We start from the raw sequence: 23,582 nt of genomic DNA on the forward strand, positions 1-23,582 counted from the left end.
TCTCAAGGTTTTTGTCCTTTATTACTAATAATCTACTGAACTAATTTTCATGAAATAGCAAAAAGGATCTTTTCTAGACCATCTCCTATATTAATGCAACATTATTTTTCACATATAGACACAAGTTTCTTATTCTTTCCCTTGCCTCTATTTTACTTCTAGGTACACAAATCAAGTAAATTAAGTAAGCTGCATTCTTCGTACTATTTCATTGGACCTTCTCCTATTTACCTAGTATTTGAGGGATTGTTTTACAGGTTTCTCCATGCATATGACACTTGCGAGTGTCAGAGCCCCAATGCAGACGATCACTGCCAGCCTCTCAATGCAAAAGTGCACTGTCAGCCTTGATTATTCTCATTCAAAGTGAGGAAAACCATAGAAAGCCCAGAATTGAAAATCAAGCAAGGGATACCAGTTCAGAAATCTCAAATAGTAATAGCCACAAAGGATTTGCGAAGGAAGTAGCTTCATTGTAGATATAATATGGTTAGCAGAAATGGCATACAACAGTGCTCAACATGACTCTACTAAGGCAATGCCTTTCTATAAAAATGATGGGTTTAATCCACACTTTATTCTTTTGTTAAAATACAGAGTAAAGAATATGCAAAGAACAATCCAAAAAGCAAAAACAAATTTGCTCCAAGTAAAGAAACAGTATAAGGCACAAGCTGTCAATTATATGCATAAATGTCCATCATACCATCAGGGTGATATGGTCAGGTTGTCAACCAAGAACTTACAGTTTAAGAAATATGAAGGCTCATTTATGGTATTTTGGCATAGGGCAATGTCAAAGCGAAAGGGCAGAAATGCACGGCATTTATGCAACACTGTGCGTTCCAGTCCTTTCTCCCTGAGCTGGCACCTTTTCAGCAGCCTAGCACCAAAAAGGGTGCCTATGTTGCATGTAGGATCGATTGTGTACAGGAAGGGACAGCTTCCTACACAAAAACAACCCTAAGACGTATTTTCCTCTTCTATGTGTCCTGCAGAATGCAGCACACATATAAAAAAGAAAAAGTAAGGAGAAATAAACATATTTGCCCTCATTAGACCTCAAATTGGGAGGTGTATGGATTTCATGCTTGTTCAGGGTTACATGATTTCGTAAATTAGGGGCAGCGTCAAATTCCATGGGTCTTGCATGGGAAACCCACCACAAAGCCCCTGGGACACCACCCATGAGCAGAGAAAGATGACACCGTGATTTCTACTGCGTTGCATTACCCATGATTTATCAGGCGACTCAAAGCCACACAGGGTGGCTCTGAGTGGCTTCATAAATTAGATAGAAAGCCCTGTGTCATGCATGTACCACTTTACGTGGTGCAAAAGCGATGCTGGGCTCTCTTAAATAAGCCCCATTGTATATTGTTTCCTAGATTTATTGGACCACATAAAGTATTACTGCAAGTTACCCTAGTGACTGTGAAATTAGCCCTGTCACAGTCTTTAAACATACATCCAGGGTTCCACATTTCTTTAGTCAAGCCTGCTTATGTCCCATTTTATTAAAAAACGGATGCCTGTGTGGAATAATTGTGCAAAGGAATATGTGCCCACATGCATCAAACTCCCGTTTTGCGATTCCAAATTTGCGATTTTTACCGAATCGCAAATAAGGAATCGCAAAACGGGATGCATTATTGAAAGTGCATAATATTTGCGATTCGGTAAAAATCCTAATTTTTACCGAATCGCAAATATTATGCGAATTGCAATTTGCTATTTCGCAATTCCCATTGATTCCTATTGGGCCAAAAGGCCCATAGGAATCAATGGTAATTGCGAATTCGCAAATTGGAATTCGCAAAATGTTGATGCATTCCATGAGTGCAGGGGGGGTCCAAAGGACCCCCCCCTGCACCCCTGAAATGTATTTTAAAATGGATGTTTCACACACACATGTCCTAAGGACATGTGTGTCTGTAACATGACAGTGTTTAAAATGCTAATTTGAGCATTTTAAACATTTTTCGCAAATTACCACGAGGTTCAACCTCGTGGTAATTTGCACTTGCAATCTTTCATTCTTTAAGAATGATGCATTGCATTTAAGGAATCGAAAATTGCGATTCCTTAAATGCAATCGCATTTTAGAAAATCGCAAAATTAGCGATTTTCAACAAAAACAAATGATGCATCTCAAAAAGCATTTTTGGAATCGCAAACGGACGATTTTAAGGAATCGCACCGTTTGCGAGTCCAAAAATGCTTGATGCATGTGGGCAATGGAGTTTAAGCCATACTTGATTCCATGTGAAGAGGATAAAAATTAGGGTACATGATTGCCTGGAAAGGGTACAGTCCTGAGGAAGACTCTTGGGAACCACCCTGGGGAGTGCATGCCCCATGTTTGCAAAAAACTGTTTCACAAGCAAAAACTCCTCTAAACCTGGAACCGGTCAGCGTTCATTCAAAGGGGGGGTGTACTGTCAGAGCCTCTATGCAGAATAATGCTGCTAGCTTCTCAACGCAAAATAATGCTGTTAGTATTGCTAACTCTCATTTACAGGTGAGGAAAACCATGGATGACTTGTACATATGTGTGGGCTCTTAGTTATCAAGGAAACTGACATTAGGATTTCTTTTAGATAAACAAGAACCTGGAATTATACACGTTTTCAACACAACAGGTTTTCAGTGTTTGTGTTAATGTATAGATCAAAGATGTGAACTATACCTTGTCACATTATTAGTATAACAATTATAGGCAGCCCGGATGACTAAAATGTCCAAGACTTAAATTGTTTTTTAGCATTTTTGCCGCTAAGACTTAATTTCCTATAATGCTTTAATCTTATACAGGAAGGGGGCAGGACAATCAGCCCTAGCAGCACCATCGCCGCATCAGCCATTTCACGCCCAGAGGATCTTGAAAAGCTGAGACGGACTCTTGCTGCGCGGAACGCACCCGGATGTGTGCCTGGGCAATGACCGGGCCAAGAGTGGGCCCGTCTGTGCCTGTCAGCTGCCGGAAAAGGCTGGGCTGGACAAGGGCCCTTGGTTTTCTTCTGGATTCTTGTGGCCTCCCGGATTCTTGGATTAAGTTTCTCTGGTGTCCTACAAAGGCTAAGGCTAAGGTACTGTGATTATCATCCCTCACTGCCTTTTAAATACTGATATAGCTATACTTAGGTTATCTCTGGCATACTGCTGATAGTTCATCTGCAGATAGTTTATCTCAGCTAAGTGAATGTGTAATTTATTCTTCCTCGCCTATCAAGGTGCTTGCACGTCAGTCTTCACAAGACCAGTGATTACAGTCCTATTTAATTATGGACAAAATGATAATGGCTGCAGGGGGCATAGGGGGAGCTACCGGGGGCAATACGGTAGCGACCATTGACTCCTTCCTAACTAGGGCAGCAAATTTCATATTGAAAGAGATAGCTCTGACTGAGAGAATGCTTTCTCTGGAGTCTGGGAAACTTGTTCAGGATCTTACTGCAGTGGAAAATGTTGGGTTGGCAGGGGTTGCTGGTACCTCCTCTAATCTAGGCCTTTACTGCCCCCCTGTGATTGTGCTTCCACTGAAGGCGGTCCACACTGTTGACCAGGCTATGTCCATTGCAAGACAAGATTCAATTATGGATTTCCCCTCGACTAAGAGGAAGAGAACTTGTTGCAAAAGAACTCCTCAAAAGACATCACCAGTTAAGGCATTACCACCAGCCAGGATTAACTTTGTTCAACTGCTAGATACTCTTTTTTCCAGGCTGGAATTAATGACCAATGAACTCATTACACCTATACTTCAAAGCTGGAGGGAATAGAGGTGAGGTTTAATACTCTTATTTCTATGAACAATCATTCTAAAGGGGGAGAGACATTGACGGGGGAAGGGACACCTTGTGTGCCAGGCTCACTTTTGCATTGCTCTCTGGTGCAGGGACACTGCCTGTTGCATCTGGTAGCTTGGATCGGGCATTACAGCTGACACAAATGTCTGTACCACTGAGTGAGGGGATGTACTGTAGGCCTAGGAACATTTGTGCCCCAAGAAACTTGATTCCTGCTACACAGGTAGCCCAAACATATGGGTCACAACCACTTAAGGGGGGCGGTGGGGGTACCTGACTAACTCACTTTGCATCAGCACGCTATGTCAAAATATGAAAGCCAGAGTATTCTTGATTTGCCCCAAGAATCAGCCACCCTGGCTTTTGTATAGGTGGGAGTCCCTCCACTTCTGCAAAGCTCGAAGGAATCCTCCTTGGACCTCAAACTCAAAGTTACTCATTGGTGTAATAACAATGTGGCCAAAGGGCAAAATATATCTTCTGACATCATAATGGCCGGAATAGTGGGCTTGATTTGCCGTAGGATTGGGGAAAACATTGAGGGTGATTGTGTCATTGTTAACCTTAGACATCCTGCACAAACCAAAGCGCTTGTTGGTTATCACTTTAGGGGTAGCTATAAAACAGCAATCAGAATTGTCCCCCTTCAGTACTTTGATCCCTCTGACCAGCCATCTCTGAACCATCCCTGGCAGTTGCCTTCTAGACCTGCTAAGCCCGCCCAGGTTAGATATGTGGATTCTGTTTTTCCCCTGGCCAATAGATTTGAACCTTTGTCAAGCGCACAGCTGCCTTCTAGGACCCTCTAAGACTGTCCAGGGTAAAAACATGCACTCTGTTTTTCCAATGTTTAATAGATTCTAACCTCTGTTAACTGCACAGGGACTTGATGAAAAGGATTGACTAACATCAGTCCAGGTAAAGCTGCAGGTCATCAGGTCGATGGCCCTGGACTCTAACACTCCAGTGTTACATGTTTCTCCACTAAAGTCAGTGCTTGTCCACCCACCCAAGCCTTTTTTAACATCTGACACCCAATGTCCCTCATGCATGAAGATACTTTCCTGGAACATAGTGGGCTTAAGCTAAAAATAGAGGCAATGTAATATAGCAATGCCTCCTCTTATCATAGCATATTATTGATCTATAAGAAGCCTGGGAGACTAGCGACAGTTTCTTTCTGGAAGTTTTCTTCAACAATGGGAAGACAAAGGGGGAGGGTCTTTTTCTATTGCTCTCACTTGAACTTTCTCTGCTAGCGGTGGAGCTGACCTTAAAAAATCATCCAACTCTGTTAGTCGTTCGTTTTTACAATTCTTTTACTAGAAGCTCTCAGATAGAACATCTGGTAACTCTACAGGATTTCTTGGAACAATATGGTGAGGGCTAACACACATATTATGAGATAATAATTATAGGTGACTTCAATACCCATCAATGTTATCTTAATTGTACCTGCCACAAAAGATTAGAGGGACTTTTTACATTTGGCCACACATTTTAAGCACTTGCCATCAGACATTTTTTTAGAAGGGATTCTTTCAGCTAATAACCTTTGTTGGCCAGAGCAAACTGAGGTGACTACACCAGTTCCTACCTATACAGGCTGGGGTAGCACCAGTACTATTGATTATATTATGCTCTCTGTATCTTTAGTCCCGGAAGTTGGGAAATTGAGCACTACCTGGAGCAGCTTTACCCATCTGCCCTACAAGCAACAGTACCAAAGACTAAGCACGTAGGTTGAAGTGGGAGAGGATGATCCTGGAAAGTTTCTTGAGATTCTAGAATGTATGGATACCAACATGCAGGATAGTGCTGTTTTAGATGCCTTTTTATTAAATAAGGAAGCAGATAGCCTCTAATCTAACCACTAACTTCAGGGTTAAATGCCCCAAGAGAAAGAGGTGGTTTTACGGCTCCTGTACCACGGCTCATAGTGAGTTATTGCAGGCTCTCAAACAAGTTCAGAGGGACGAGGCTCTGGTTAGGAGCTGTAGGAAGGCTTACAAGTATGCAGTTTATCAGAGGAAGAAGTTCATTAGTTCAGTTTTAAAGCTTTATTCGACATTTGTCATAAAAGCATTCACCTAGCCCTAATACAATAAATACTACACATAAAAATACTTTCTAAAAATACATATTAAACATGAATTGTCGAATAAATACATGATAAAAATACACTAGATTATCACATATCTTAAAAAATAGATTTTTCTAAAAATTAAAATACAATAATTCATATGGCAAAGTGCAGAATTAGTAGTGTACATAATTCATTGGGATGTGATTACCATTAATGATCGGGTTCGAATTATCCATGCCCAGGCCATAAATGTTGCTACCCCAACCACGAGCACTGTGGAACAATCTGTTTCAAGTATCCTAAGAGCTTCAGATTGACTACGGGTTCCCATATTTGAGCACACAGGTTTTAACCATTTACGTCTGGGGGACGAGTACAATGGACAACAGAACAAGAGATGGGAAATGTGCTCAGTTTGTTCATTACAATGGTGACAGTGTTCATCCCATGCTGGGGACCAATGCTTCTTGAAGGCATTCACCGGGAGTGTACCTATGCGAAATTGGAAATAAAGTTTTCTATCATATGGTTTTTCGATGACATCCCAAAAAGGTTCGCATGAAGGGTACATTTTTATATCTAAGAAGCGAGATGTTAGGCTTGTACTTGTACCATCACTAAACATTGTAAGATACACCATTTCCCAATACAGTTCTTTCAGCTTTGCTTTCGTAGGGAAGCAAGTCACATCTTTGGTATCCCATAGATAATCCAATTTCAGTTTTATAAGGAGTCCCCGGAGCTCCTTTAGCCATGGGATACTATGGAAACGGTCGAACTTAATGATGTCCATCAAGGCCGCCGCATAGTGACTTAATTCTGGGGTCACCATAATCCGTCTCCAATATAGAAGGGGGCGTAGCCTCGCTATGTCCTCTATACCTTTTCTTCCCAGATCCAATTTTAATGGGATTGTGGGTGTGCTTTGGGGAACCATCACAATCCCTCGTAGGAATCTGTTTTCTGCTCGGCCCAGTTCTCTCAGATTAAAAAAGCCCCATAATTCAGAGCCATATAAACAAGCCCCCAGGACTTTTCATAGAATAAATTTCCAACACACAATTTACTGGCTTTGTTAGCGAGGTACGATGTTTTAGGGTAATTGCGCCTGCTAGCTGCCTAAACTTTAATAAAGTTGTATTTATGTGTGATTTCCAGCTCATGTTTTCTTGAAGGGTGATGCCTAGGTAAGAGAAAGAGTCCACCCTTTCTAGGGGTGTACCTTTATATTTTATTACACCTTTAAAGGTGGACTGCCGGTTGAGGCACATGAATTTTGTTTTGGTGGTATTCAGTTCAAGGCCCCATCACAAAACTCACCAAAGGCATCAACCACTTTTTGGAGACCACTGGGGGTGCGGGAAAGTAAAAGCGTGTCGTCCGCGAACATGAGGACGGGGACACGAGAGCCTGCAATTACTGGGGCGTCACTAGCAATCTTCTCTAGATGTTCAACAATGCCATTTATATAAATTGAGAAGAGAGTCGGCGCTAGGACACACCCTTGCCTCACCCCACGTTCTACCGGAAAGGGATCAGTTACTTCTCCTTGCTTGCCCCATCTTATTCTTGCAAAATTATTTTCGTGGAGACGAACAAGGAGTGTAAGCAATTCCTGGCTTAAGCCTACGTCCGCCAGGGTCTGCCAGAGTTTTTCTCTGGGGACCAATTCGAAAGCGGCTTTTAGGTCCACAAAGACTGCGTACAATGTTCCTTTCTTTAAAGTAACGTTTCTCCAGTAGATGGTTAAAAAGTGGAGGACTTGATCAACGCTACTAGTTAAAGGGCGAAACCCAGCTTGGTAAGATAACAAAATATTCTTTTCATTAATCCATTGCTGCAGTTTATTCTGGACTAATCGGCCCATTAGTTTTTGTGCTGTATCAATCAGACTAATGGGTCTGTAGTTTTTAGCCAGGGTTCTATCACCTTTCTTGAATATGGGAATAATTTCGGCTCCCTTCCATGAGGCAGGCACTTTCCCTCCCATTGCCACCGCATTAGCCAGCATTGTAAAATAGCTACACCAGGACTTCCAATCCGATAAAAATATATCAGTCGGAATTCCGTCCATACCTGGAGCTTTGCCCCCTGCTACACAATCTAATACAATACTCACATCCTTTTCAACAAATATTGGAGATTTGTAGTAGACATGCGGAGGAGGACAATCATTGGTAAATGTGGGGTTACGGGCATACTGTGGTTGGAAGAATTCTACCCAATTGCTTTTCGGGACATGGTTCATCGGCTGAAGGGCTACGCCACCCTTTTCCCATTTTACTGTGGCCCAGAAACGCTTGGAATCCTTGGAGGCACATGCCTCCTTGAGTTCGCGCCAGCAATCCTCATCCCAACGCTTCTTTGCCAGTTTTTGGGTCTGTCTATACTGGTTTCTTGCCAGCCTCACTGTTGATGCATTTCCTATTCTCAATTCCATGCTAAGATTTTGTCGTGCTATCCTGCAACTCTTGTCATACCACCCTTTACTCTCTTGGACCTTTTTCTTTTTGTTTGAGACTACCGTTTTGACAAAGAAACTTTGAATTTTGGAAAATAGTTTCTCGTGGGCCTCCATCATTTAGTCTATAAAGTCAATCAACCCATAATGGGACTTAATCTTAGAGACTTCGTCCACCACTAATTCCTTGAGAGTCTCTAATTTAGAAACGTCTTCTAGGAGCATACTCCACTTCAGGTGGCGAAGGTTATTTGAACTTACAAGATCTTGCGTCACCATTTCATTTACTCTTGGATAATCGGACACTTCATGGTAGGGATGGAGTGTCAAACACAAAGGATTGTGATCGCTTTCTATTTTGTCTTTCACTTCCATATCTACCAATTTATTCCAAGCCCTTACATCCAGTAGTATGTAATCTATTCTGCTGGCAGCTCGGCCGTTGTCAAATGTATTTTTCCCCATTAAGTCAGAGGGTGCCCGTCCATTGACTGCTCTAAGCCCTCTTGAGAGACAAAAACTCTTTAATTGAATTGCTGCTGTGCTCCATTTTCTAATGACTGGGACGTCTAGTTGAGGAATTCTCCACTTGGCATCCTCTTCTTCGGCCAGGATCCTATCCTCTTCACCCAAAGGTTCAAAGGTGGTATTGAAATCCCCGCCTATTTTTACATGGGGTGGCACTGAAAGCATTTCAATGTGATGCTCAAGGGTCGTTATGGTCTCTGATAGTTTACCCCTACCAACTCCCCTGGAGTAAAGATTGAACAGGGCAAGTTGTTGGCCATTATGCCAGCTAATATCAAGTGCTAGAATATCATTAGAGGGTATAGACCTTTGCTTAATTGAGCAGTTCAATGTTTGGCGTACCCAAATTAACAGGCCCCCAGAGGGTCGACCTACTCGGTTTTTTATAGCTGGGAGATAGAAGTTCAGGTACCCTTGCCGGAAAATTGGGGTGAGCGACCAAGTTTCTTGCAGCATAATAATATCATAATGGTCGATAAAGTCGACCCAATCTGGGATGTTTAGCTTGTTTGTAATGCCAGCTATATTCCAAGAGACAAGAGATAATGGCAGTATATCCAGTTGATGATCTATCTGGTCATTATCAGGAGTATTTATTGCTTCTTCGGATTCTATGCTTGGTGTTAGGCCTCTACTCGGTGTTGGTAACTTCTCAATCACCTCTAGTACTCTATTTTGTCCCTTCAAAACTTTGCTTAGTTCCTCTGGGGCAGGAGTGTTGGATTCCTTGGGGACCAAGGTCAGTTTTTTTGATAAGAGCTCGTGTGGGGTAGGTGTCCTATCACGTCCCTGGTGCAGCTGAATTTTAGGAGGGACAGGAGAAGAGCCCACGAGTCAATCACATTCGTTTAAGTCAGATAGCGCAGAGTAGTGGTTTTCCAGATTTAACCCCCACTCGCATAATGGGCCATTCCTGGCCCTTCTATTTCCCACGACTGTCCACTTTGTTCTCAGTATGCTAGGTTTAGCTACCAGGCCTCTTCTACTATAGAAGAAATCCAGTGTCAGTGGTATTATTTCTGCTGTTCTATGTTGTGGTGGGAAGATGTTCCGTAGGACATCGGGTAATACTTCAGGGCCCTTGAAATTCAAAACCACACAGTCCCCTTGGAATTTCTTTGTCTTAGTGCCTATCCACTTAACCCTTCTTGCTGTGAGCAGATCATCAGATAGTTTCTCCTTGCCCCAAGGAGATATATGCATGTTGTTACTAAGCCACTGCAGGGCCTTATTTCGTAAGGAATCCGGAGACTCGATCTGTCCTGTTTTCAGTGGTGGTGTGTTAGCAAGTACTAAAATCAAGGGGGAAGCTTCGACAATTAATTCAACTGGGCCGGTTTCTAAGTTGAAAATCTCAGAGGTAGTGTTGCCTACTGTTTGCACTGGATCTAAAATTGGAGCAGTGTCAGGGATATCACCGGGTCTAGAGCTAGCTTGCTGTGTTTGGTCAAGTGGGACTTGTAAGCCTGCGTTCGTGGTCCCCCCAAGTGTTTTCCCTGCAGCCTCTATGTCTTCAAGTTTGTTTATTATTAGATTCGGTATTTCCCCCACCCCCTCAGTAGTTTTTCTTAGGAGGGTCTCTAATTTGTTAACTTTATTTGCTAGTTGGTCTATTTTTGATATAAGGGGTTTCATTAACCCTGATAGTTTGGACTCCAGTATACCCATGAGTTTATTTGAGAGCATATCCTCCCAGACTACACTTTCGTTCTCTTCCTCCCTTATCCCTTCTTCCGCCCTTTTATTTGTTCTTCTAGGTGGAGTTACAGGTTTATTCTTGCAGGAACGTGGACCACCTCTTCTAGGCGGGGCCTTGGTAGTCCCTCTTTTAGCTCTTGGTGCGGGGACAGGGGTAGGAGGGGTATTGCTCTCTGGGTCTAGCTCTACAATTGTATCGGATTTATTTAACTCTTCTGAAATGAGTAGGTCGGCAATAGAATCAGGTTGTTGGACAATAGATGCCGTGGACACATTTATTGTAGAGCAATCATTAGGGTCCTCGATTGGGTCGGTGGTGATAGTTTCGTCACTGGCAGACTGGAATACCCCTGATTGGTTAATTTGGGCACAAGGTGGAGAGTCCATAAGTCCCAAAGAGGACCTCCGATCATTATTGATTTTGGCCACTACCTGGACCAAATAGTTGTCCATTGTGTTGGCCGGAGTGGCAGGTGTTTTTTGCCTCGACATAACAATCAGTGAAATCTGGGCAGCAGAGCCCTGGTAATAAATATAGCAATAGTAGACCAATTACACAATGACCCCAGGGAATGTAGAAGTATGTCACCTTACCACAAGTAGATTTGGGTGTTGGGGCAAAGAGGGGTGGCCCAGTCCAGTCTTTCACAGTCTAGAACGGGCTAAAACGGGCCCGCCCTTGGCCCGGGCTTCGCCCGGCGTCCCGCGAGGCGGGGGTGACAGCAAATTTATGCGCCTCCTGGCGCTCGATTGACGCGGACTGCGTCGCCGGGAATGCTGGGAAATGAAGTTTTTGACAAGCCCCAGCACCGCGCTCCGCTCGGCGGTCAGACCCACAGGTAGAACAAGGGTCAGGCAGCGGGAGGCGGGTGGGCGAAGGCTCAGCTTCCTCAAATGTTCGTTCTCCTCTGGGCAGCAATAGGGTATTTTAGCAGCAAATACTTTCTGGCAGATCCCCCACTCGACCGGGGTGACAGCAAATTTATGCGCCTCCTGGCGCTCGATTGACGCGGACTGCGTCGCCGGGAATGCTGGGAAATGAAGTTTTTGACAAGCCCCAGCACCGCGCTCCGCTCGGCGGTCAGACCCACAGGTAGAACAAGGGTTAGGCGGCGGGAGGCGGGTGGGCGAAGGCTCAGCTTCCTCAAATGTTCGTTCTCCTCTGGGCAGCAATAGGGTATTTTAGCAGCAAATACTTTCTGGCAGATCCCCCACTCGACCGGGGTGACAGCATATTTATGCGCCTCCTGGCGCTCGATTGACGCGGACTGCGTCGCCGGGAATGCTGGGAAATGAAGTTTTTGACAAGCCCCAGCACCGCGCTCCGCTCGGCGGTCAGACCCACAGGTAGAACAAGGGTCAGGCGGCGGGAGGCGGGTGGGCGAAGGCTCAGCTTCCTCAAATGTTCGTTCTCCTCTGGGCAGCAATAGGGTATTTTAGCAGCAAATACTTTCTGGCAGATCCCCCACTCGACCGGGGTGATAGCAAATTTATGCGCCTCCTGGCGCTCGATTGACGCGGACTGCGTCGCCGGGAATGCTGGGAAATGAAGTTTTTGACAAGCCCCAGCACCGCGCTCCGCTCGGCGGTCAGACCCACAGGTAGAACAAGGGTCAGGCGGCGGGAGGCGGGTGGGCGAAGGCTCAGCTTCCTCAAATGTTCGTTATCCTCTGGGCAGCAATAGGGTATTTTAGCAGCAAATACTTTCTGGCAGATCCCCATCATCTAAGCATTAATTACCAAATGTACTTGAACTAAGCCCATCACATACCACACATTTATCATTATTTGGCATTCATTGATATAAATTACCAACTCCAATTCCTGTGTCTAATTATCTATGCTTCTATTATTTTTTATCGAGGAGACATATATTCGTTCTGCAGTGCAGTCCTTTGCATCTTCCCTTATAGATGAACATGGGAATGCAGGATTAGGCTTGGGAGGCGGGCATGTTTTTTTTCAGGATTTCAGGAAATGGTCTGGATACATCCATTACTGGCTTAGATACATATTATTTCTCACTGCAATGCCTGTGATTGGTTGCATTTTTGTTCTCTTTGCCACAGTTCACCACTCAGTCGCCAGGACAAATGGTTGCTACCTCATTGTTTATCTTTCCTGTGCTTGCTGGACCCATTTAAGTTTATATACATTAGCAGCACACCAATATTCCTGTTTTTTAGGGAAAAGACATAATATTTGTAGTTTCTTTTTGTAATAGTATGTGAATATTCATTCTCAAATTCAAGGATGTTGTACGGAGGATCACTCACCCACTTGCGATGTCTTAGAAATATCCCACATCCATAATTTCTGCGCATTAAATGCTTGCTCATTTTAATCATTGCCAGTCCTTCCACATTTTAAGGAGAGAGGCTGGTCATTCTGACCTTGATAAATCCCCTAGCTGCACAGAACATATGTTTGGAAGATCAGATTCTGGAGGCGAAGGTCGTTGTGCTGTAGGTGAAGTAGCAAGTGATGGCGTGACTACTGGCGAGTGCTGGTGCTTCAGTTGTGCCATACCTCTGGATTATGGACCAACACCACATTTTCTGGAAGTTGAACGCATTACTTCAGTTCTGCTATTGCCTCGAATTTGCAATTGTTAATTTTCTACATCATTCACTTCCCTGGCAATCTAATACTTATAAATTGAAACATCCACTGTTAAATATGAAATGAAAGTGGGAGGCACGCTTTTGTGCAGTGAATCCGAAGTTCATTAGAGAACAGGCATGAGAGTACCTTGGACAAGTAAGTGTTCTGTCTGATAGCTCAAAGTGCTGGGCCGTGGTTATTAGTCATTTCTTCTCTGACACAGTCAATCCTAACACAGACTGTCCTATATTTGCTGAGCGCTGGGTGAGGCATTTTGAAGGCATGTATAGCGGTGACAATCTAGAAGAGCCTAAGAGCACATGGCGAGACCGTGTAGGCTAGCATTTCACTTCCCTCTGGCGTAGGCAAGGCCTATAAAGCCATTGATTCAACACCTGGTGGTAAAACACAGGGCCCGGATGGAGTCTTTGCAGATCTGTACAAGGCTGACCCTGCTGTTTGGGCAAAGATACTGGCACAGGTCTTTAATGCGTTCTGCACTTGTGGTTTTCCTCCCTCCTGGGCCAAGGCTGTCATTATTCCTATTTTTAAAACTGGTTCAAGGGATGAACCCGCCTGTTACCGACCCATCTCGCTTCTGGATTCGGCTGTCAAAATTATGGGGGAACTGATACTGGATCATTTAACATTGTGGCTTGATAATTTTAATGTTATTTAAGACCTGCAGTATGGCTTAAGGCAAGAAAAAGGGATGCTCAATCCATGCCTTAACCTGCTTTTGGTGATTGGGAAATATACAATTGCCAAGAAGTAAATTTTACACATGGCCTTTATGGACCTAACATCAGCATTCAATTGTGTAAATAGGTCTAAATTATGGCTGACTCTCCGGGATCTGCGTTTGGATACAGAACTGGTGGCCTTCCTACATGCGGCTCATAATAACACAATGGCAGCAGTAAGATTTAATGAGGATGGCGGTTTGACGATTCCTGGTCAGTTAAGAGAGGGGTTCCGCAGAGGTGCATCTTGGCTCCCCTTTGTTTAAACTGTATATCAACAAGCTAGGGAACTTTTTATCATCCGGCTGCAAAGACATTCCAAGAGCCGGATCCAAGAGGATCCCTGCACTCCAGAATGCAGATGAAGCGATCCTGTTTGCCAGAACTGCCATGGGCCTTCAAACACTTTTAAATGGTTTTATAGATTTTATGGATTCACATGATTAAGCCACTGACTTTTTTGAACTACCATACCATGTCAATAGGCACCCAGAAGGTCGCTTAGACTTAGTTTTTCTGTAAGGGGGCAGCATTAACAAAAGTTCCAACCTTCCCATACTTGCTGTTTGACGATAGAGGGACCTAGTCTGCACAAAGAATACATAAAAAGAATGTCTTGGCAGGAACGGCTGGGGCTACTTTGCAAAAAAGCTGGGGTCAAAGCCAATTCCCGCCCTATTCAAGATTTATAGAGAAAAATGTATTCCCATGGCCACGTATGGGTGTGGCGTCTAGGGTTATAAAGGCGTGAGGGACATCCAGGGTGCTGAAAACAAATGTATGCTCAAGCTTCTTGCAGTTTTGTCAACCACTCTGGCGTTCATCCTACACATGGAGCTGGGCATAGGGTACATTTCAGATCTGATTGCTGTTGCTCCGTTGTTGCGATGGCTGAGAATTTGGGCTTGTCCCACCCCCACTTTAAATCAACATATTATTGCGGACTGCACTGCACATGAGGGGGCCCTTCGTATTCCCTGGTTAAAGTATATTATGGAACAAATAAAATGGCTAGGCTCCCCTGATTTGTATCTAAAGCCCAGGCATCTAGGCCCAGTAGCGATCAGAGACATTAAACAGCAGTTTCTGGCCAAATGGCAGGGGCTTAGGGAAGGGAAGGCGCTAGCTAAGCCCGCCGGGAGAAGGTTCATTACACTGACTCTGAGCCTACAGGTAGGGCCATACCTGCTTCTTGTCACTAAAACATACGATTGCTTTGTATTAACCGGATTCCCTTTGAACCTGGTGCCCTGGCGACTAGCCTTTCCTAAAGGCTATACTCAACTTGGCACACTAAAACCCTGTTTATGTGACAATATTTCTGAGCAAGACACTTTACATGAATTTTTTTTGTGAGTTTTATGATCCCCTGCATAAAAGGTTTATTCTTCTACTGTTCAGAAATTGTCAATTTGCCCAAGTAAGACCCGAATTGCTATATCTTCAAATGCTATCTTCTTCAATGGTCTGTTTTGGGGTTGCAAGCTTTTTAACAGGGGCTATAAGACACAGGAAAAGGCTGTTTTTGCATTAGCCAGGGTGTCTCTGTTAACTGTGTACAGGGAATATTGGGCCAGATGTAGGTATCCAAATACCGGTCGGTAACGGCCGAAAATACCGATTTTCGGCCGTTACCGACCGGTATTTGGATACTGAGATGTAGGGGCCTAAGAAAATGCAGATCCGGTAATTTTACCGAATCGGTAATTTACCGATTCGGTAAATTACCGATTCGGTAGAATCACCAAATCTGCCTTTCAAGATGTAGGTGGCACTGTAAACAGCGCCACAGAGCTTTAAGGATTCGTTATTTCCCACCAACTATTAGTTGGTGGTAAATATCGAATGCCTGTGTTTATGCAAATCTGTGCATGTACACCTGTGCCCTTAGGGCATGTATGTGTGCCACATGGCACACAAGCCCTAATCAGGGGTGCAACAGGGTGTCAAAGTGACACCATGCCACCCTAGAATTTGTTGGTATTTCCCGAATCGGTAATTACCGATTCGATATTTACCATTGATTCCTATGGGCCTACAGGCCCATAGGAATCAATGGCAAATACCGAATCGGTAATTACCGATTCGGTAAATACCGAATCCTACTGATTCAGTATTTTTTACTGAATATTTACCTACATTGGATTTACCGATTCATAAATACCGAATCAGTAAAATTAGGTATTTATGAATCGGTAAATCCAAATTACCTACATCTAGACCATTATATGTTACCCAGCGTCAGCTACGTCAAACATTCAGTATACTTACCAAGTCAATTTTTTAGCACTTTTACACTTTATCTGCTGCATTTTATGTTTGCTTACATCATTATGGGCCCGATGTAGGTAAACTCCAATTTACCACTTCTTAAATACCGAATCATACCGATTCGGTATTTGAGAAGTGGTAAATTGGAGGGGGGGAGATGTGGGTATTTCAGAATCGGTAAATACCGAATCTGTAAGATTCGGTATTTACCGATTCTGTAAATACCGAATCGCTATCCCCCATTGATTCCTATGGGCCTTGAAGCCCATAGGAATCAAAGGGCATTACCGAATCGGTATTTACCGATTCGGTAATTACCGATTTCTGCAAGGGTGCAGGGGGTGTCACTTTGACACCCCCTAGCACCCTCATTACAGGCTTGGGTGCCATGTGGCAGGCATACATGCCCTAGGGGCAGGTCTGCCTGCCACATGGCATAGGTGTGCATGCACACATGTGCATGCACACCGGAATCGGTATTTTACCATGAAGTTGTATTTCATGGTAAAATACCGATTCGGTAACACCTGTGGGACTCAGAAGAGTCCCACCTACATTAGGAATTTACCAAATCGGTAGAATTACCGAATCTGTATTTTACCGATTAGGTAATTTTACCGATTCGGTAAATGTGCAGTTACCTACATATGCCCTCGGAAACGGGCACCTACATACCACATGGCCATTTACCGGTCGGAAACGGCCGAAATCGGCCGTTTCCGACCGGTATTAAGGCTCCTACATCGGGCCCTTAGTGTTAGTTGTAATAATGATCGCTCATTTTTACATGTTTTTACAGTTGGTTTTAGCTTATTTACCTGCGTGACTCAGATTTTTAATTGTGTATGTGAGACTTTTTTTTAAATTATTTTATCATTGATCATATGTTCTTTTTTTTATAATGTTTGCTTTAATGGCGTTTAGTGGCCGAAAAAAGTATCTTTTGATTGATTGATCCAGAAAGTGCCAAAGCATAGCTGCATCTAGAGGCCATGATATAAAGCCAGCCGCCCTATCTTCATCATCATAACTTTCTTCTGGTCTGATTGCCATCAAAGTACAACTGCTCATCATAACCATTGATTTTACAAATTTGAATTAAAAAAACACAGTATAGATACAGAAATTGATAATAAAAGCTTAAAATACCATAAAATCTACACAGCGCATATACAAAATCATGGTGCATTAGATTATGAAGTGTTTAAAAGAGAAATAATAAAGCATAGGCAATTAAATACTCAAACATGCACATAGAATCCTTTGTCATGTAATCTATGTGCTAAAAATATTAAAAAGAATAAAGTAGCCTAATAGATTACAGTGCTAGTTAACCAGTGGGGCCTAAGTCTAATGCTACTGTCATTCTTTTCTGTCGTAGCCTCTAAATCACCACCCAAAAGTGAGAAACCGCAAAGACTACAGATTGGCTTGAGTCTGATTTTAGGATTTTTACTGCTTCTTTGTATTCTCTGACACCTATATTGTGACAGCGTAGTAGGATCCATTTGCTACTACTACTTTGGTAAGCAGGGCAAAATAGCAAGACAGTCTCTGTCATCTCAATGTGGTTTTTACAAGATGGACACTTATTATCTAACATTCCAGGCCTTCGCTGCCAACTAACTGTAAAGGACTGGAGAGGACGGGATCTATATCTGAATTGCAGATAGAGAGTCCTGGCAAATGGAGCTTCAATTTCATCCAGGAACTGCTCTGCTGACAACTGGTACTTCACCAAGAGAAATGACTGGGTCAAAGAACCCACGCTGGACTGACCTTGTTAAAGGCCATCTCCATACTGTCAATATCCTCTCTTGATTGTTTCTGTGGTGACTGCACAAGCCACTGCAGTGTATTCCACAATTTATCCAAACTGATCTTAGCAAGGGCTTATTTGAAATACCCAACCAAGGAATGGTGCCCAAGCCAGGAATGCGTAGCACCTCCTCAAGGTCTAGTAGGTGTGAGCAGAGCGCTGGAGTAATCTGTAGTCTCCTCCAATACAAAAGTGGCCTAACACCAACTCTGTCCGAATTATGTCTAAGCTCCATATCTAGTCTTAGGGGAATTAGTAGGGAACTAATTCCGAGACACGTCACTTGTCTCATAAAACTAATTTCCACTGCCCCAAAAAAGTCACATCACTGTGGCTCCACAACTTCACACCATAAATTGCTGTGCTTAATGCCTAGAAATTATACATTTGTAATGCCGGTGAAATTGGGAAGATCTGCAAACTTCTATGCATTTTTAAAATACCCTAGTTATTTGTTCTAGGTTTAATCTATGCTATATGGGGTTGCTAATCAAGATGTTCGGTTAAAAGGACACTCAGTTTGTCGAAAGAATGTACACGTTCCAGCAGTATCCCTCTAGGTTTGGGGTTAGAACGGGTGGTGTAACATGGATTGAAGACCATATATTTCATTTAAGGAATATTAATATCTAATCCCCTTGGGCTGCAAAACCATTTGATTCAATCGAGGATCCACTGCAGACCAATTTGGGATTTTGATAATAAAAGTGTATCATCTGCAAACATCAGGATGGGAACCTTGATGTCTTGCAGGCGTGGTGCATCGGAGTCACAATGATCCTGATAAGCTACTAAATCATTTATGAATAATGTGAGTAGAGCAGGTGCAAGAACGTACCTCTGTCTGACCCTCTTTTAACAGGGAAAAGACTGGTAATTTCAACCAGATTCCCCCATCTCACTTCGGCATAGTTGTTATCATGCAATCTAATTATCAAGGTTAAGAGAGTGTGGGAACCCTCCATATTGGCTAACACCTGCTAGAGAGTGTTATGAGAAATAAAAACAAAAATGCAAATCTCATATTTACGAAAACAACGTAGAGGTGACCCCCCTCTAAGAAAGTAGTTTTCCAGTAAAGAAGCTGGAGACCGAACACCTGATCTACTGTATTAGTTCATTCTCTAAAACCAGCTTGCAGGGAAGTCAGTATGTCTCCTGCAGACATCCAGTCCAGGAGTTTGCCCAATATGGCCATAGCAAACTGTTTTTGCGAGCTTTCAAAAAGACTTATGGGCCTGTAGTTGGGGGGTTTGTGTCAGGGCCCTTTTTTTATGGATAGGAATCATGTTGGCCTCTGCCCAAGAAGGGCATAGGGGTTCCATTCAATATAGTATTGAATAAAGATACAAAATAAAGACTCCAGACATTCATCCTGTTCAAAAATAAATCCACAAGAATTTTAACAAACCAGGTGCTTTATTGATGAAACATTTACTGATAGCCCTGGTTAATCTCTTCCGGGGTAATACTTGTGTCCACCAGTTAATCTCATTCTGCTACAGGTGGATGTATACTACATTGTGTCCACACAGGTTAATCATTTGAGGCTGTCTGGGGCTTCAATACTTATATCCTACAAATATTCTCCTACTGCTGAGGGCGCCCTACTCTGCAATTAATCTCTACTGATCTATCAAATGAGGTTGGGCTTAGGGCCTGTGTGGAAACTTAATTTGCCAACCTGGTAACAAAGAGATTGGAAAAGTCTACTATAGTGATATAATTTTCAATCGTGGGAGAACCTTTGCCACAATCTGTGGAGACGATTTACCAAAATGTACGATGATCTTTCTTAGTAGCCGCATCAAGCAAGCCCTCCCACTTCCCGCGCCCTATCACTCGTTGCTTGGTATTGTGCTATCAGCGAAAGTGGAGGAGCTGCGGTTCTTTACCTATCCAATTCTAAGGGTAAGTTGTTCCTCAGCTATGGGGCAGTAAGGGTGCACTTGCACCACTAGGAGAATACCACTGTGCAAAGCAGCAGCACATTCACAGCTTTGTTGTCATGTTTTGAGCTCATTGGAAAGTCGCCCCATAATTTCTGATAATTTTATTTATAATAGCGCAGGAGGGCTCTGCTTCATGTTTTTTAGCTCGTTGGAATGACGTGCAATGTTATATGGTGTTCAGTTTATCTTTCATAAGCGGGTTGGCTCCGCTCAATACAAGGATTTGTGGATAATATACAAAGGCAGTATTACTATGAACATCTGATTTCATTCAGTCTGAGTAGGCGGGCTTCATGTAACTCTATTTGAAGTATGGGCAGTATTTGAAGGTCTGCAGATAGTAAGAAACATTAATATAAAAGCAGAAAAGTAATTACGATGTGTGCCCAATTTCTCACTATTGAACCACACATTTTTCTTTTCAGATGAAACATATATTTTATATCGCTTTACAGGAGTATGAAAAATATTGCTGAAAAAACTTCTCAGAAGTATAAACAAAAATTATAGTAGGTAGGTGCTATTATTGCCAATTGTATCAAAGAATAAGAAATAACAGAATCTTGACAAACTGAGTGACACAGTGTTTCTTGTTTTAGCTCCATAGGCTTCCCCACTCAATTGAGAAACATAGGGAATACAAAACTATTTTCTTTTCTTTACAGGTATAGTGTACTGAGGGTGGTGTACATCTGCTTGGGGAGAAGAGGTTACAAGAGTAGGTCTCCATTCCTGCTGTTCTCTTCCTGTCCTCCCCTATCCTCACTTAATCACCTCCATTGTCTGTGCTGTAAGAGCAATCAGTAGTTGGGGATATCAAGAGGTTGACTCATTGAGCTTCACACCAATGCCAAGGATTTCATCTGGCTGATAGCAAAAATCATTGTGCATTCTTTTCTATCCTAATAAACCATCCTTTTTCTATATATATACTTACTGGTTTACTGCTGAAATCTAAACTGAAATGTGGTAAACTTTAATGAGTTGTATGAAAATTATTAACTCAAAATTGAAAACTATATATCACAATTCATAAACACCTGTTAGTAAAAAAAGAACGGTGATCTTGTAACATTTCCACATTACAGTTTATGGAATAGGCAAGGAAGTGCCGAGCAGACTTGAATGCAATGCAGTGTATTTTCGTAATTAGACTGCTGTGCAACTTACCTTGGTATACAAGTTTTATCCCTTGCTTATTTTCTGAGTGGTCACTGTAAAAGTGAATATGCGTTTCATGAGTGGTACTCAATAAAGACTGTGGGAGTTCAGTTCCACTAAATTGACCAATCTGAGAAATGGCGTGGTAAGGCCCATTTTGTATGTCAAGGAAGTCGTGGTTGGCCTCCGTCGAGAAGTTATAAAACTGAATATGTGCACCTGTATAAAAGAGAAATAAAAATATAGTTATATGTAATTAACTCAAATTAACCACAAATTGTTAAATGAGAAATCCTTTACCAACACTTTCGTGGAAATTCAGGCAAAGTTGGGAAACAATATTTATGCCTCTTCCGAAGTTGTCCTTTCTCTGAAATCTTCATTTTGCTTTCCAGATAATGCTACTAAAGATGACTTTTCAGGCATTACAATCAAAACTTTATGTTATGGACTTTATGTTATGTTATCAAAACTTTATGCTATGTTTATGTTGTGCAACCCACCATCAATTTAGAAGTGGTAAATTATGTTTACCAGATCCATTTGCATTATATTGAGTTTTAAATTTTGTAGCATATATGTACAATATATATATATAAAAAGGTGCCATCAGACAACATTAGGTAGTTCCAAGTTTAAATCAATCTACTTTGTATTAGTAACAGTTTAGTATATGTCTACAAATCCATGTGACACCAATAGGATCAAGCAATCAATGGCTTGTAAAGCATGACTAATAGCCCGTAAGGGTCTCAAGGTGCAGAGGGGGTGATTGTGATTTGCCATAAGTTAACAGTAGTTTCTACCATCAGGAGCCAACAATATTCTCTCACTAGCCAAACGGTTGCTTACTGTCCTGGCACAGTTTAACTTGCTCCCATTTGATGGCTTACTCCCACAATTTAGTGTAATGTACCAGTAACTTCCATGGTTGAGCAGACTGGTGGTGGTTCAAATTCACGAGTATCTTAACATGACCTATTCTTGCAAATTAGATGTTGCTTTCCTCTTTTAAATGCAGTACCAGAAGTATCAGCATTCAAAGAGAAAACATGGATAGTAAAGCTATCTCCAGTGATCATTGTCTTCAGAGTTTTTCAAGTTTACTCATCAAGGAGAGCTCTGTGGTGAAGTGCCTCATGAGAGCGATGGGTGTTTACATCTGTTTTTTAAGTGCTGCCAGTAGTGTTTCAGCGGCGACACCCGAAAGACAATCTTTTTTTCAATCTTGGTAAGAAAAGGAAATTGTCATCCAGCAGGAGCCTAAAGCAGCTCTGCTAGAGAGAATGTCTGATGTTTGGCGCAGATGCACGAAGGAGCCTGCACCAGGAATCCGACATTATCCAGGGCTGGATAACCTCTGATGGCTCCTGGCATGCCTTAGTGCCTACCAATCTGTGATGTGGCAAGGCGTCACAGAAAACGTTAGCCACAGGCGTTGCAGGCTGAAGCACTGCAGTGCCCATGGCTACAGGTCAATCAGCCAGTCACCCTGCCCTTTCCCAATTTGTCACAGAGTTAGGAAATGGTGGGGTGAATGAGCAGAGACTGAAAAGTTTAATCTGTGACTGCACAGGTGTGAGGTTTCACTTTCAAGTGTCTGAAGCCAAACAAACAGCAGGAGTCAAAACGAGACCTGCACAGACACGAACGTACACAAACATGGTGTGTAAATTGAATGTTATTGTCTGTAAGACAGAGTGAGTCAAGTCTGAGTGATTCTTCGCTAGTCAGAGAATAAGTGAGACAGAGTGAATCTGTGTGAGAGTGAGACTGAATAAGCCAGACTGAGTGAGCATGTTTCTGAACTTGTTTGAGTCAGAATGAGTGTGAATAAGTAAGTCTGAGTGAATCAAAATGAGTATGGCTGAGCGAATGAATGAGCATGTATGGGGCTGTCTGTGAATTAGTAAAACTGAGTCACAGTGAGACTGAGTGAGTCAGAATGTGTGTGAATAAGTGAGGCGGTATGAGTGGGTCTCAGCAAGATTTAATGAGAATGAGTAGGACTGAATGAACCAGACAGGTTGATTGAGTTATGGAAAGACTCGGGGAAACTAGGTAAGCATGAGTGAGACTGTGCAGGAATGAGTGAGCTAGAGTGAGACAGAGAGAAACCGAGTGACACTCAGTGAGTCAGAGTGGCAATGCGTGAGTGAGAATGAGTGTGGTTGATTGAGTATGCGTGGGACTGATTTGAGTATGAGTGATATACATTGAAATTGAGTGAAGTGGAAAGAGTGAGACTGAATGAATCAGGAAGAACCAGTGAGACATGGGGAGGATCCTAATGGAAATTAGGGGAGAATGAGTGAGAGTGAACGGGAATGAATGAGACTGTATAAGTCCTTGAAACTGAGTCAGAGTAAGTAAAAGTGACTACAAGTGCGAATGAAAGTAACTGACTAAGACCGAATGAGAATAAGTGAGAGATTAAGACTGACTGCAAC

General features: G+C 42.7%; 1 protein-coding gene across 1 annotated transcript in view; it reads right to left on the bottom strand.

Moving 5' to 3' along the window:
* CSMD1 (CUB and Sushi multiple domains 1) overlaps nucleotides 1-23,582 on the bottom strand; it is a 3,932,590-nt gene that overhangs the window by 950,236 nt on the left and 2,958,772 nt on the right. Inside the window, exon 41 of the mRNA XM_086925641.1 lies at nucleotides 21,142-21,351. Within this exon, the coding sequence (XP_086781767.1) occupies nucleotides 21,142-21,351 (210 nt within the window). The remainder of the gene's footprint in view (nucleotides 1-21,141; nucleotides 21,352-23,582) is intronic.

The sequence above is a fragment of the Lissotriton vulgaris genome, chromosome 6 (genome assembly GCF_964263255.1).
Source record: "Lissotriton vulgaris chromosome 6, aLisVul1.2, whole genome shotgun sequence".
NCBI lineage: Eukaryota > Metazoa > Chordata > Amphibia > Caudata > Salamandridae > Lissotriton > Lissotriton vulgaris.